Below are 16,532 nucleotides of genomic sequence, written 5' to 3'. Positions count from 1 at the left end.
CCGTCTTGAGAATTTTGTTTGAGGAGTCAATTTTTAAAGGGACATAAAAGGAGGTTAGCAAAAATCGTTGACAGTGAGAATTATCTGTTCTTGATAATCGATCTTCAAGATTGTCATGTCATTATTTTTTAGACAAAATTCCGTACGCGTCTTTGACAATTTTTAGACCACATCCTTGTCGAATGTTCAATTCTATATTTCAATTTTTGTTTTTCGAAACAGGGATTCATTTTCTGTACGGAGTTGATGTTACGAAATTTCAAAACATCTGTAAGGCAACGAACTTGCTAAATTGAAGAAGCGAACGATCTTTGCACTTTGCGATACACAAAAACTGGAAATAACGGGATGGAATTTGAGAAAAAAATTTCAAGCCATAGGTCTCGTATCTTGAAGAGATGTAAGAACACAGAAATAGATAAAGTTTGAGCAGATACTACTTGCACAAGGTATAAATTTCGATAAATTTGTAGAACAGGTATCTAGACAATCAATTTTTTCGCTATCTGCCGTTTCCTCGTGACGACGAAGTGCCGCGTGGGGAAATAAAAACAAAGCAAAAATGAATGAATGAAAAAAAAATCTCCATTCTTTCAAAGTCATCTTACGACGGTGAAGTGCAAGATATCGCACCACATTTATTTTCCAAGTATACACAATAAAGTTACGCATGACGTACGTATTTCGTAGCAGTAGTATACATATATACATATATATATATATATATATATATATATGGAGCAACTGGTTCTTCATCCGCGGGCTGCAATCCGTGTCTATTTCTCATATTCCAGAAACTGGCGACGCTCAATCCCCGTCTGGGCAATTCTTCTTCGTTCTGCAACATATTTTTGTGTGTGTGTGTGTGTGTAGAATACAAGAGTGGCAGCATCATCAGAGTTTTACGTGCTTCTTACAAAAGATGCAGTGCGGTATAGGTATAGACGAAGCTCGAGCTTTCAGCAATAGTACGCAGTAAGGTGTTTTAAATAAAAATAATTTACCACTTCCCGCGGTTGCATCCCCTAAAATGTTCGTTTGGGTTGAAACAAAGATTTTGTCAAAAGATGAGTGTTCTACGTTACGTAGAAGATCGCGCTCATTCAATTTTTCGAATTTACGAAGAAACACGTTGTAGCACATCAATTATTATACATTTCCTGACATTTGTATTCAACCCATAGATCACGATCCATAATACAAGAATATATCAACCGAAAATTTTATTCTCCTAAATTAAAGTCCATATTAAATTGTAACTATTTCATGAGATTGAATTGATAATGAAAAATTCGTTAGATACACTTCTCAAACATCAACCGGAGACTTGTCATTACAAGTCTGGATCTTCTTTGTAACGTAAATTGATGTTACGATTGACGTAAGTAGTAGAAAGACAATTTCATTCGGGATGCTTTATAAATTTTAAAAAAAATGTACAAAAGTGAAAAATCAACCGACCGCGATCCTCCGGATAACGTATAACGCTCGTCATTTGACAGAATCTTTCTTTCAACCGTAAACAAAATTTTTATGAAGTGCCCTGGTGTAAAATGACGAATTATTCTTTTCCGAAACACCCTAGGATATGCAGATTGGTAGACACACAGTGTTTTGCGATTACAGTGTCGCAAAGCTAGCCAGTCACCGTTTCTCGGTAGCACGAGAGTAGATAACAATGTAGACATGTGTATTCAAGGCGAGAGTCGCGTGTGTGGATACATACCGCGGTGTTTGCGGTTCCGTATCTCTACGTGCGAAACGCGCAGAGGTCAGTTGCGAAATCCGGGAAGATGGTGCAGTCATCGTCATTAGATTCTAGCTAGCATTTAAATCCGCGGGCCTCGGTCGTTCTTGGTAGGCACGGTTATGGCTGCGGACTGGTCGTATGTGCTCTTGTGGTATCGTTATTTCCCCACCAGTTTCTCCATAAAATACATGTAACATGTAAGGAAATAACGAACGTGCGCCAAATACAAATCCGAATGTCGCATTCGAGCGGTGTTCGTCGATGTGATTTTATTTCTAGGAGAATGAGCGATCATTATCGGGAGTTAAAACCCGACTAATGTACATACTACACCTTACCTTCGGTTTGCAATCCGGCGACCGATCTCGACGCCTCTTTTCCCCCCGTCGTAACGCCGCAGCAGCCGTGAAACGCGGACCGCTTTTTCTTCCCACCTGCTATGACCTAGAATACAAAAAGGAAAAGAGAGGAATATAATGAAGATAAAAAAAATTTAAAGAAAAAAAAAAAAAAGAAAAAAGTAAAAGGGGGAACCGACCGTCTCAGCGTCGCTCGGTAAATTCTAATAAAGCGTCCGCGGATTTGACTGGCACGAAGCAACGTTACTAACCTACGATTACGTGATCGTCACGTGAAACCAAATTTAGACACCGCTCTGTCGAGATACGTCTCTCCTCTCTCTCTCTCTCTCTCTCTCTCTCTCCCTCTTTTTGTCTCTTCTGACTCGCGGTATAAATGTAAATGTTGTAATTTCATGCGGAAATCACTTCCAGGGAGACTGTGTGTCCGTGTGCGTGTGTGGTTGTATAGAAAAATTGATATCTCCCTGGAGGCGAGGCGGCCGGATTCGTCCCGATATCTCCTACTCGGAATTTCAAATGTCGTTGCGCGTCGCGTTAGTTGAGTGATTTCTTTTTTCCTTCTTTCAGCATAAATATACACATACATACATGCATGGACGTATACCCGCCTACTTCTCTGCAGTTAATATTCGAAATTCTAGCGTATTCGAATTGAGATGAGAAACGAATTATCGCGTCAATTACAGGAAGGACCATTCGCAATTACGTGCTCTTAAACCTCTCGCCCTCCATTTCTAATCACCCAACAATAATTATATTTCTGCACACGCATCGACCTTACAAGCGTTGTTTACCCAGGCTGCTATGCAGCTAAGTATAGTTGAACACGGGGTCTAACAGCCGGTCAAATCTAACCAAACCACTTCCTCCTTACTGTGTGAAACACGCCTGCGGAACCGCGGACTCTAATATCTCTATATACGCTGCGCAAGTGCGCGAAACGAGGAATTTAATTGCCTGCCTCGGCCAGCTCAGCGCGTGAAAAATACGCCCTCGACGAGAACAGCGAGCGTGACGCGGTCGAGCGATGAAAATTTGCAAAAAAATTGGCGGTACTTTTTTGTTTCGCAAAATATCTATCTGTGCGGAGTTGTTTTTTTTTTTTTTTATTTTTTTTATTTGTACGTTTTTTCGCCGCCGTAGCAATGATTAATGAAAAGACGCCGCTGTGCCGTCGATCGGCACTGCTGTACCTCTGGCGAATTACCAATCCTATCCTATTGCCTCTAGTTCGGTGGCCTTCGGTGTGTCACTGACCTATGTTACTGTGCAGACGAGTCTATCAGCAGCCGGTCAAATCTAACCAAACCTCTTTCTCCTCCGCTTCTCTCCCTCCACCCCGTTTGCGGCTCGCCTCCGGCGATGTTATTCTAAACACACCGAGCCAGACTTCCGTTTCGGATAACCTTGAACTAACACGGCATAGACACGCTCATGTACGCGCTATTCACGGTCGTGTCTTGGGCTAGTTCAACTCTCCTGACTACGTATAAATTTGCACGTACATCCATTCGCCTCGTCGTCACCTGGTCCTTTTTACACTTCACCCGTACAACCTTGGCCTATCCCATTAGTACCTCGGTTCTTAACCAGTTTAACGTTCGCGTAGAAATTTAGTGGGGAAGGCCTGGTCTTAGGACGGAAATCCGTTCTCGTTCCGTTTCACGATTTTGGCCAACGAATGATTTCAATTTCCATTTTAATTACCTAACATACACAGACATTTGAGTTGAACCAGAATTCCTCAAGGTATCGATTCGCATTCGCGAGTGAACTGCCCTGAATTTTTCACATTGCGAAAACGTACCGTTCGTTTTATTATAAACCGTTCAACTCATCGAGCTTTTAATTTCAGGCAAAAAGTCAACGTGGCTTTGTCCTCGTGACCGATTCCTCTGTTTGTCAGATTCGATGCCGTTCGTAATAATTGTCAGCCGCTGAAAAACGATGCCAAGGTTGAATTGAAAAAATGATTTTAACTCACGCTTGCGACGTCGGACGAACAATCTGTACCACGCATCTTGAGTCGAAAACTTGCAATCTGATTTCGCAGAAAGCACACCTGTATACTTGCATGTTGTGGCTGATTGATAAAGTGGCGAACGGTTGGTATCCGTACTGCCAACAAAATGGTTCCTTACATTGTATACGCGAATCTTTAAATTCACGGTGTGAAATTTCAATCATCCCGTCCGAGAAATAAATTTAAAAAAATTGTCACTAAAAGTAATTTCGCGCAAAAGATTTGAATCTACTTCGATTTCTGCCTAGGTTTTGGCGTCTCGGGAGTTTCTCGAGACAAGGTTGATCCTTTTTTTTTTTTTTTTGTTTCCTTGTTCTCATTTTATTTCTATTCCTTTATTTTCATCGAACAAAGTCAAGTAGCTTTCGCAAAGATCGTATAGTCCTTGAAGAGGAAATTACGACAAATCGTTCGACGAAGCGTGCGCTGTCGTTGTAAACGGAAAGGAAAAATCTCATCACGATCAAGACGGTCTTCAATGATCTTTGGCACTCTGATCAATTCGACACCTGGTATAAAGACTGAGAGCGATAGACAGTTTCGTTGCAATTTTATCCTTGAATATTTTACTTGGAATAATATGATACGCATTTTTACTTTTCACATTCACAGTCATTGCGTCGAGTGCGTTACTTCTTTTTTCCATTTCGCAAACCTCGTCGGAGTACGTCATAATGTAGGCACATAAACGAGCGATGAAGTAAATATTATACATATATTGGGAAAAACTATTTCGGCATTGAAAACAATTTTTTTTTCAACACGGTTCTCTATTTCACTCTAAGATGACCATGAATCGATGTACATACCGCGAACGAATAATAAACAAACGACGATTATTGATGAAAAATATTTAAGGCTCCCAATTTATTCGTATTTTTTTTTTTTTTTTTTGTGCATTTAAAACACAGCCAAGTCAAATTTTTACTAACAGTATAGTACGTTAACTGCTTCCAAAAATTTACATACGTGTTGTTTTTTTATAGCTACGTTATTTACATATACGAAAATCTTCACGCTATTTTACGCCTGCAGAAATTTCGTAGAAACGAAAAAAAAAAAAAAGATAAAAAAAAATCGAACTTTCGCCAAAGATTCGTAGCCCGAAATACGTGCGGAAATTTGGAGGCAAGCCCGATGCACTCGTGACAGATAAATAAGGCAATTCTGAGCAGTGAGTCGTTGCATTTCGCATTTCGCTGCGTTATCGGGTGTGTCTGACGCGCAAGTACCAACCACGGCGTTTAACGTGGCGGGAGAAGATAAGACTCGGTTGCAGGCTGCGTCTAGTCGTGGCAGGAAGTATTGCAGACGTGTTTAGATTACCCTCGATAGTTTTATTCTGATACGACGAGTGTTTGCCGCCCGGCCTGCATACCTATGTGTAACAAAGTGCGGCAAATATTATTATCGATGTACCGCGAGGCGAGGCTTTTGCTAAGATACTTCTCATATTCTCCACCGATCGCTCAGCTTATTTGAAAGTGCGTGAAGCACGCTTCGGCCAGTCGGCAATTATTCCAGCAATAAGTTCCATGGTCGTTAATGCCGTGCTGCAGAAACGCAAATCTTCTAAGGCGTGTCAGCGAACCGGTTTCACTGGTTCGGCTCGTTATTTTACCGCGCTACCGAACTTTAAAGCTCCCTGATTCATCGCGATACTTTTGCCTAGGATCGCCTCGCCGAGCTTTGGCGTAGGTTTTGGAATACCTACGACTAGTTGGAGTTTTTTTTTTTTTCTCTCGATATTTCTACCGCCGATCGCAATACCTTTTTCCATCACTTCCGCCTTCTCCTCTTTTCCCAACGATGCAGCAATCACTCGTACTTCTACTCCACTTATTGTTAGAGATTATACGGACCCGTGGGAATCTGCATTGAGATTCCGGTCACATTCCTTCGAACAATGCTAATCCGGTACGTTGGACGAAACGCTAATATCGTAGGCTCAAATTTGACTTGAATAATGATCAGCGTAAACTCGTAAACTTATTCCGCAACCGCAACCACGCGGACGGATGAACCAGTCTTTGGGATGTCTCTCGATTTCTCCGCTTCCATAACCGATCCTTTTTGTTTTGAAATTTTTTTATTATTTTTTTTTTTTTATTTCGGTTCTTCTTTTAATTATCTCGCGGTGATTCGATACCGGGCCTCGAGCTTTCCTCTTTCTCGCTTCGTCATCCCTGAGGAGAAGCTTTCGAAAAATCTCAACCGTTTGAGGGGCCTTGTGTTTACGTCCAGCTCGTACCTTCATACAGGTTCTCCTAGTCAGGCACGCTCATTGTGGACATTGTTGGCTGAAAAGGGTCTCCTCGTTTAGAGAGTTCGCAAAAGACACGTGTTTGCTCTAAGCTGCGGACGCGGTTTGACCGTCTGGAACCTTTGAATGGAAATTTCTAAGTAAATAATACCCACCCGCCTGTATGTGACCGAAAACCGGCCGTAAATAAACCCTCAGATTCGCGCGTCAGCCACTCGTGAACGTTATTGTAGAAACGCATGACGGTATTCCGTCCGCAGATTTGTAAACGACGCAGCGATTTCGACGCTCCGTTACAAAATTTTTAAAAACCAGCTGTACGACTTGAGCGAAAAATCTTGCGCCCAAAGAAGAAGGAAATATAATTATAAACATTTAAATAATATTAAAGAGATATACTTGGATCACGGAGGAGAATCCTGTCAGGGAGGAAAGCGCATCGTATGAAAATATTTCTTATCGTAAGACAGAGAGATTTTGTGGATAATCGAGAAATGGGTTGTGTGAAATAAAAAAACGGAAATTCGAGAATTGTTTAGGCGTTGAAAATATGTTACTACTCTTTTTCTACCTATGCGTTTCGAAAGTCGATTCAACTCCTGTAATATTCGTAGTATAATTTTTTAGCGCTCGGATATGTCGTCGATTTCCGTGCAAGTAACTAATATTTAAAGGCGGTGTTGAATTTCTATCCAAGAATTGAATCGGTGAGTTTCGTACTCGTCAATTGTGGAACTGTTCGAGAACATTCGTAACGCAGGGATAGACGCGTTAAATTATTTATTTTTACTAAGCGTATTAATTAGTTTTTTTAATTACCGTTACACAACGTTAATGCAAAAAGGTCGCAGCTGCAGGTATAATATAATTAACCTAATCGAAATTCTCGCTTATAATCTTATCGAGCCTCGCCTTACAGCGAAGCTGGGTATATCCGGCCCTCCATCTTTGCCGACTTTAGTTAAGGTGAAAGGCCTGCTGAATATAGGACACTCGCGAGCAATTCTTGTTGCGAGATTTCTTTGTGCAGGGCAGCGTTAAGGACCGAATCGTGGCTCCAGCCCACAGCCACTATCGCCTTTTGCGCGCTTCTTCCATTCCAACGAGTTTCCAATGACCGATATACCCCTTCGCATGTGCAGCTGTAACACGTCGGCAATCACGTGGAGCTCAGACTCTCGGCGCTAGCGAAAACCGGATGAACATCGAGAACTTCAATTCTCACAAGTAACATGTACTCAAAAAGTCGCAAATTTCTTAGCTTAGACCTTAAATCTATCGTGATTAACGTTGCTTCCGTAGAGATGAAAAAATTCCTATCTTTACGCAAAGGAGAAAGTTTTTTTTCACAATGTTAAGCCAATCGTTGTTCTTCCCCGTCGTACTCGACTGACTCGCTTCTCCTCCATTTCGACAAAAAATTTTATTCATAAAGAAAAAAAATCCTTTCTTTTCGATCATTTTACTATTTGTTGGACTCATGTTCATTTAATTCAATTAAGAATGAGATATTCTTTAGAATTTTTTGTCTCGTCAGCTGAATGACCTCTAATATGCTTTAATTTCGACTGGTAATTATGGGATTTGTTTCTCTCGGTAGGTTATACGACCGTCTGGTACAAAAAGCAGCGTTAAATTATTTCTGCCCGGGGATAAATAAGTACGGATAAATTCCGAATAGCAAAGCCGTCTCGCTTGTGAGAGAGCGTTTGCAGTGCCGATAGCCTGCGGCGTCTAGCGGTGCATTCGTTGTACTACATTGGACACCGATACTGTCTGCATGGATAGTATATTTTTTAACGAAGAAGAAAAAAATTTTTAAAAAAATATGTGAATTTTTTCCCTCTATTTCTGCCGCGTAAACTTGGCGAATCTAGAAATGAGACGAGTAGAATTCAAGGATCACTTTATACGTGATCCTCCGAGCATATTTATATCTGTTTGGAATCGATCTTTGAGATCTCCGTTTTGAATTGAGGCTAATTCCGAGTGCCGATGAAGTGTAACGGTGTTAAAAATCAATTCGTGACGAGGGGGGCATATTTCGGTTAAACGGCAAACAGAGTCAAGGATATAAATCATTATCTCGGGATAAATCTTGCCGTGCAGGTTTTCGGGCGAGTTTATAATGCCCTCGCGATATAACGATCGAATGATCTCTCGGAGATTCGAAACGGGGACAATAAACCGGAAGATCAATAATCCGTGCCTTTCTTGCACTTCTATCGCCTTCTCAGATTCGGGGATGCGTGTCCGGCTGATCAAAGGTGGTCAGATAATCGATTCTCTGCGGTTGAAGAAAATGAAGTAGGAAACGTGGTATAATAATATGGCATTAGCAGAGGCAGGCCGAGCGGTTCATGCCCGATCTCTTCAGATCGCATGTTTATATCCGAAAATAGATAGAAACACAGTAGGTAGAGAAATAGTCAAAACTGTACGAAATTCTCGCAGCCCAAATTTAAAACCCAATTGCACGAATTTGTCAAATTTATCTCTCTCTCGTCACCTCGATCATTAATTTTCTTTTAATCGAAGAACTTTTGTTTTTTCTTCTCCCACAATCTTCGACTCTGCACGTATCAACGGATTTCGTCGAATGAAATAAACCGTTTTATAAACTCTAGCATTTGGTTTCGCACGGATTATCCACACAAAGTCCTTGTATCATCGATGAAGAACATCATGTTATCTTGAGTGATTTCATCCTTAATATTGGTTTCTCTCTCTCTCTCTCTCTCTCTCTCTCTCTCTCTCTCTCTCTCTCTCTCTCTCTCTCTCTCTCTCTCTCTCTCTCTCTGTCTCTCTCTCTGAACTTCTCTCCTGCGTACATCGTCGAACACACGGCTCTTTTCGGCCGAGGATCTAACAGCTATGGAAGTCGAGGAGCAACGTCCCTCGAACGGTCAGGGTCATCAGCCTCTGGCGCAAAGTTTCGTAGCCGCGTAGCCGTGTGTGTAGTGTGCAGGTCAAAAAAAGATATTCCGGTTGCGTGTCATACAGGTAAAAGGATGTGGCGGTGTTGCGGACCGTCGCGTTGAGCGTAGGTTATACAGGTAGAGGTGTAGGTAGGTGGGTATATTACATTTTCGCGAACGGTGTGTAAGTATAATACGAGCGCACATTTAACGCGCCAAAGAGTTCTTTGGCTTTCTTTAGCTATTGTATAAGCACTGCCGCACAAAGGACCCGGAGGAGCCGAAAAAAAAGAAGAGGCGAAACGAATCGTGACGAAATGAAAAAAACCTTACGCTGCATCTCGGCAATGACCGTATTGCCTTTTCAGTTGCGATCGCTCAATGATTCGCGACTCTCTGATGCAGGATCAAATTTATCGGTGGCAAAACGACGATGGGAATAGGCAAAAAACTAATTGCCCCTCACCGCAAGCCGTCGACTATTTTCAACGGATACTCTGTCAGTCGTATTTACACACGTTGATAATAAATGTGAGTAGTAAAGTAAAGAGAGGGAACCACGTAGCGTCGAATCGCACCTGTAATACCTACGTGTTTCTCGATATCGCTACCAACTTGGTTGCGTGCTTTACGTTATGGTAGGCAATAAAATTTGAGTTAACATAATTGACACCTTCATTACAACGCCAATAAACCTGTTGTTCGCTTAATATCACTCTGCATAACACTAGTTCGTCGCACTTGCTTGATAATTGAGTCAGGAGAAGAATTGAAAATTCAGCGAATATCATCGGCACCGTTTCACGAGGGCTCGTAACGGCGTGATAAGTTATTTATTAATCAATTAGCCCGTCGCCTTTCTCGTGGGTGGGGAAAAATAAGTCATCCTTAATCAAACGAGGCTGGGGTGATTCATGATTCGATTGTCAGCTGGTACCATTATACATAAATATATACCTATGTTTAATGAGGACAAGAAAGGCGTATCTCTAGCATTTATCTAAACCTGTTTCAACAAAAAACCATCAAAATAAAAACCTTTAATACGGTATGAATTTTTTACCCTGAATCATTACACAGCTGATCGAATCCGCGGAGCGTATTGATGAAATATTAATAAGCGGGATAAGTTTTTGCAATTCCTCTTCACTTTTGGTTTTTTTTTTTTTTTTCTTCCCTCACTCATCGTGACGCGTAAGTACCCACCAAATAAAATTGACATCGAGAGCGGTGTGAAACACTTTCGTTACGAAGAGGAGTTTCTGATTCGAGAGGCTGATGCAGAATCGCCGTTTACGCGAGGCCTGTAAATTCCGCAACTCGGAATAAACTCCGTTCTACGTCTCGTATTGAATGAGGTAATATATCGGCGTAACGCAAACGGTCGGCCGACTTTTCTACATCCGTCTCTCTCTTTCTCTCTCCCTCTCTCGTTCATCGGACCTTGTCTGCACGCTAACCTTGGCCGTCTAGCAGGCATCTATAGCGCCTAGCGTATCTATCCGTACCGTCTAACGAGTGTCTAGCTTATGTCTGGCGCTAGTCTTCCGTAGAGAATGTATATACCGGTTTTCCTCTGACCGGTGAAAGGAACGCGCAAACGTTATTCAAACAGGCTTCAAACCGGTCAAGGTCTCGCAAAGTAGAATATCACGGCTTCCCTCCGTTGTCTATAAACGCGTATGAAATTTGCACTGAGTTCTTTTTTCGCGAATTGCGAGTAAGAATGACGAATAAAAATTAGTACATTTCGTCAAAGTTGGAAACATTTCTTATCCAGTAAGTTATCGGCAGATTCAACAAAGTTGTATGGACGATTTAAAAAAAAATCACTCATGCGAAAATATAATAACTCTGAAAGAAAAAAAATTGTACGACGAAATGAGAAAATTAAAAGTGAGGTAGGTACTGTTTTTGTTCTACGATTCAGTCGGCACTATTTGATATTCATTCCGGTGCTCTGTGCCAAACGCGAATGTGTAACGTCCATATCAAGTGGGCTTGTATAAGTTTTTTTTTTTTTTTTTTTTATTATTATTCTAAATTTTTTACCATCCACTCTTTTGTTATTTTTTCACCTCTTTGTTTTTTTAATACTAAGAAGATTGTTTCTTGCCGGCAAAGAAAGGCGTTCGGCTCGTTGATATTCAAGCGTCCAGACAACTCTCGGCTAGATGAATTAGTCAGCCTAAATTAACGTTGAATAATATTTATATACTTCGCATGCATATCTGTACGTAATGCAAATATGAAGAAATACTTAAGGTTACGGGTACGTGTGCGAGATTAATGTGAAATTCATAAATGACAAAAGTTGATAGCCGTAACTATTAACTCGTTAGCAGTTAATGATACCTATGCTGAATTACCCTCCGTAATGTGCTGACTGTATTTAACGCCAGATATATAATATAACGTGCGAAACAAATTGAACGGTGTACGAAGCGTTTTGTGTGCAGCCGCTAATCGTTATGTTATATTAAACTTTCGCGAAATTTATCACACGACCTTCTCTCAAGATGAAAAGAAAATATTCATAACAATATTCCTCCATCAACGACCACGGTATTTACGGAAAGAAAAAAATATGAAAAAAAATTGCAAATTTCGCAAAGAGTTCGTTATATGTCCTACAAGAAAGAATCACCTTTACGCTGGGATTCTGATTTAAAGTTTAAACTCTGTTTTGTTGAAACGACAGGGACTGCGGGTTTGAGGATGCGGCGGAGGCAAAGTCTGCCTCAAGTGAAGAAATTTATTCAAAGTTCACAGCTGCTTTTTACGCAAAGAAATATCGCCGTTACGGCGATTCTCATTATGCCGTATACCGGATTCCCTTGACGACGGTTTCCTCGGTCATAACTGCGGGGTACCTACTTTAGCCTGTTTCCGGGGGCGGGAGGGAGGAGGAATGCTTCTCGCGAATAGAACAGCTCGCGCGTTACGGAGGAAAATGTATAAGGTGTAATATAAGATTGTCGGCGAAGCGAGTGCCGAAACAATCCGACGTGTAGATATCGGTGTTTGCCAACAACAATTTCACTTCCCCCGGCGGATCCGCAAGACGTAATTTGGGGGATAGAACCGCCCTCTGAATCTCCGTAAACCATCCGGAATAGGTCCGCAGGTATAGATAGATTCGATTGCGCCGTGTTATATACCGGCGACAGGAAAGAAAATGGAAACCTGCAACGAAGTATCGAGAACTAGTCTACGACGACATTAGCCGCACCCCCCGCAGACATTTCCAAGTATCGAGTAAACTTTTTCTCGAATTGCCAATTCCCTATTTCGCTATCAATCCCGATCGGTCGTATCAAGATCAAACTTTGAATGTGGGAAGTCGACTAACCCGAGCTTTTCGTATTTACTTTTTTTCATTTTTATTTTTATTTTTTATTTCATACTTACCCATTTTATTCCACTCGGCACTGCTAACGGAATGAAAAATTGCTTCATTTATACTACGAATCGTGCGTTTGACACGCGTAATGCGAGTAACGAGGGGCGTGCAATTTTCTAACACGTTGTTTCGTTGAACCGCGTTTGTTCGATTCGAAAAGATTTGTCTTTTTTTCTGCTCGTGCGAATCTTCGTATAAATTTTTACGGTGACGGTAGAAACTGAATATCGTGCCGATGAAAATAATCAGTGAATATATTTCATCTCTGAAAAGAAAAAATCGGTTCCATCAACCAGCTGAAATACATTTTTCGCAACTTGTCAACGCTTCGGAGTTTTCCCTGTCCCTCTATATTATGTACATACACCTTTCCGGGGATAGGAAAAATTCGAGATATTTTATACCCGCTGATAAATTACTAAATTCGTCCCTAACAATGTATTGTTGAAAACTCGCAGCCTGATGGGCATGCGGTTTCGAGTCGACGAAATAAGTGCGCTTCGCAAGTAGATAAAGTTTTTAATGAAGTTTCACTCGGAGTCCGGGCAGTTTGCTGATTTTATGTACCGCGCGGCTAACAATATTCATACCCCACGCTATGAAAGTCGTTGAAGTTTATATTTGCAAATTGTTATCACAACGATGATCGAATTTAGGTTTAATATACGCGATTGACGAAATAGGGAATAAATTATAATATTTTCGGTGTAGAAGTTAGGCTACATCATAATCTGCATTAAATAATTAAGGTAAAAAAAAAAAAAAAAACAAAAACATTAACGTACCGCGAACATCTCAAGTAAAATTCAAATTTCTTACGCGAGCTTTTTATTGTGTCTTTCAAACTCCGTGAGGACAAAAACGAGGAAGCTGCTTTTGTTCTTGAGATCTTCCAGCTGTGCACCCCAGCGGTGTCGTCTTTGGTGGAATAGCACGCAGTTCCGCTAGACTGCATTTTGCCACCGACTGAAAATATGTCCGTACACAGCTGCACCATACAAGAGAACCGAGATTGGAAAACACGGAAGTAACACTTGGCAGGAAAAAAAAAACTTTAAACTTGGTTCTTACGTATTTCCAGGCATTTTCGATGTTTCCCCGTTTTCGTAGCACGTCGCACATTCTTACTAGAGACAAGAGGGAAGAAGTAGCACTTTTTTTGTAATAACATAAAATCTCTTCTAGATCCTCACCATATTTTGACGCGATGTGTTTTCGTTAGGGAACTACTGGAAAAAAAAAATAATGAGTTGGAAGGAAAAGAAAATGAAAAAATGCGGCAGCCGGTCTCATGGCCATCAAAATAGGGTGTAAAATTTAATTTAGTTGGGTCATTAAGGGAGCGGAGAACTTTTAGCTGTCCCTCACCGGCAGATTTTTTCTTACACTTAACTCTCCCTCGAACACTCGAGCAAGTCTACCGTGATGAAAACTTTGTTCTTTTATCTCAGAAACTTCGTGTTTCTTCGATAAATCACATAATGGACACGGGACTCGCATACGTCGCTGTATATCTATATACGTATGTATGCGTATTTACTTATTTCTGCAAATATATACGACGCATTATTCTCTCCCCGAGGCGAGTGACTGTATCTCGACGTGCCTTTTACACCCTCTTCTCGACTAACCCCTGGACTCGAGCTTCTCGGCTGCAGGTCTCGAGTCTTGCCAGAAACCGGCTACGGTAAAGAAGCCAATAATTTTCTGAACAAATAGCCAAGTTTGTTAACTTAGGCTGTGTGTGTAGAGGCGGGTATTTCGGCAAGATGCCACCAGCTCCCCTGGCTGTGGAGCCTTGTTTTTTTTTTTTTTTTTTTATTTTTTCTTCATCCTTTTATAACTTCAGTTCCATTCTGCAGCGATGTTCGGAGATCGATGAAGATCCGCTCTTGGATTCGAAGTGTTTACTCGCTGTTTGACCCGCTGTATATCGTACGAAGGAAAAGCGCCGAATCTTTTTACCTTTTTACGAAGGAAAAACGGTGAGAGAAAAAGAAATACGCACCTCTCCGTTTTCTCTTTTCTTGTTCAACGAGCCGTGCTTGTGCGAAAATCTTTCAAATTCAATAATCCTGGAACGATATTATCCCTGCAGTGGGCCTGCTCTGATTGTACAGTATATAATGCAGTCCGTAACGATTTTTCACCGAATTTATCCGACTCTCGCTAATCTTTTCTCTTTTTTCACTTTTTGCAGCTGGTCAACGGGATTGACGGAAATAGATACATCTGCGAGACGGAAGTGATGGAAGAAGTCGCGCTGACCGGAAGCACGGAATATACGTCACCAGGGAATCACACGAGCAAAAACGCTAACGGAAACATCATTACCCTGACTCTGAAGAACAACCATTTGATCGTCGAAACGGAGGAAAGAGGGGTAAGAAATCATTTGGGAGACGGGAGAAGGCGAATGCTTTTTGCCTCGAACGCCGCAAGCGTCTCTCGATAGTCCTGAATTGCATTTTCTTCCGGGTGTAGCGTACTGGTTTCAAAAACGAAGGCTAGGCCTTCGGTGTAAAACGGCACGTAGCTGCTCGACCGGGCGCTGCCTAAGCTGACCTAATCCAATATCACACGTGTCAATTCACCTTTGACACCGGTCGGACAAGCTCACACTTATTGGACTCCATTCAGGCGAGAAAAAGCAATGGGCAACCAGCAACCAATTTCCCGAGGCAACGTTCGATGCGTTAGAGAACTACACCGGCCCCCGGGGTTGTCTGTATCAAACCTTGGAGGAAAATCATTCGTTCCCTGGTAGAAAACGTCGGGACCATCAAACGTCGGAACGGTTTAGTCGAAAATAGAGGCACTCGCGCAGTGAAGGTTTCTCATTTGCCCGCAACCGCTTCTCTGATCAGGTATTCACGGCGAAAAGTCAAGTCTCCAGAGACAAACGTACGTGTGTTTGCTCAATTTTCTACTCTCGCCGGCTTCCGCTGCATCGGATGACTGGGGAAATTTCACCTTTTTCATTCTTCAATCTTGAACCCCTCTTCGGATAAATGTAGAGACGTCGTTCCTCGTCTCAAATGCCTTTCGAACCACGTAAAAATCGTTGAAAACACCGAAGAAGAGCGTTCGAGCACTGCACGAAATTATCTCTCTCAATGTACTTCCGACCCGGATTGTCGAAAGCTGTCACCATTCCCAGGGATTACATGGGGCTTGTCACCGCTTGTCAAGAATCATTAACCCCATCGTAACCCCAAATTTCTTACCCTAATCTCATTCCCCCGTTACCGCCAACGGGGCCGGATCCTCGGGACAAAACTGTGGCGAGGCTGATAGCCCAATGTTGCGTGGGATGTTGCACTAATGAAACTCCTTATAGAGCCTAATGGGAAGTAGGCACCGCTAAGCGAGTATTTTCCTCGAATTTCCGACGAGTTTTCTTCACTTTCAGGCCGTTCAGCTCAGAGATTTACATAATAATATACTGGCCTGCGTATACCTAGTAATAAGGCAATGCTTCCTGAGGAACAGGGTGCTCGGAACGAGGGTGGATCAAGTCCCATCAGGTATTTATTTCTCCGTAATAAACCGCCACGGATTTCCGGGTTCCTTGGACGGTGCCAGCGAACCCAGTTCATCGCTGAATCCACCGTCCCCATCAAGATGTTTTCACGGAGAGGCCGGTAACGCGGTTAACCGTCGCAAGCTAATTAGCTGGCGATTATCTGGCCGGCTGACGAGGCGCAGCGCCTGCAGGCCACTAGAGTGAAGAGACCGAATCGATCAGCGACCAGGCATTGTCAGCGGGGTACAAAGCTCAGAGGTATCTTTCGACGTCCACTTGACGGGACT

General features: G+C 42.0%; 1 protein-coding gene and 1 long non-coding RNA gene across 4 annotated transcripts in view; one reads left to right on the top strand and one right to left on the bottom strand.

Moving 5' to 3' along the window:
- The window catches only part of LOC107219701, a 108,301-nt gene that overhangs the window by 85,137 nt on the left and 6,632 nt on the right, over positions 1-16,532 (top strand). For all 3 annotated transcript variants that reach the window (XM_046733034.1, XM_046733033.1, XM_015658014.2), the window contains one exon: positions 14,920-15,102. In XM_046733034.1, coding sequence (XP_046588990.1) covers positions 14,920-15,102 — 183 coding nt within the window. The remainder of the gene's footprint in view (positions 1-14,919; positions 15,103-16,532) is intronic.
- On the bottom strand, positions 600-2,988 carry LOC124293165. The gene is made up of 4 exons (XR_006903108.1): positions 2,907-2,988; positions 2,089-2,194; positions 1,727-1,925; positions 600-838 (listed from the first exon to the last, which is right to left on the bottom strand). It is a non-coding gene; the product is annotated as an uncharacterized LOC124293165 (long non-coding RNA).

This window comes from Neodiprion lecontei, chromosome 2 (genome assembly GCF_021901455.1).
Source record: "Neodiprion lecontei isolate iyNeoLeco1 chromosome 2, iyNeoLeco1.1, whole genome shotgun sequence".
In the NCBI taxonomy this organism is placed as follows: Eukaryota; Metazoa; Arthropoda; class Insecta; order Hymenoptera; family Diprionidae; genus Neodiprion; species Neodiprion lecontei.
The sequence above is the reverse complement of the archived record's forward strand: the minus strand, read 5'-3'. Positions and strand labels throughout refer to the sequence as shown.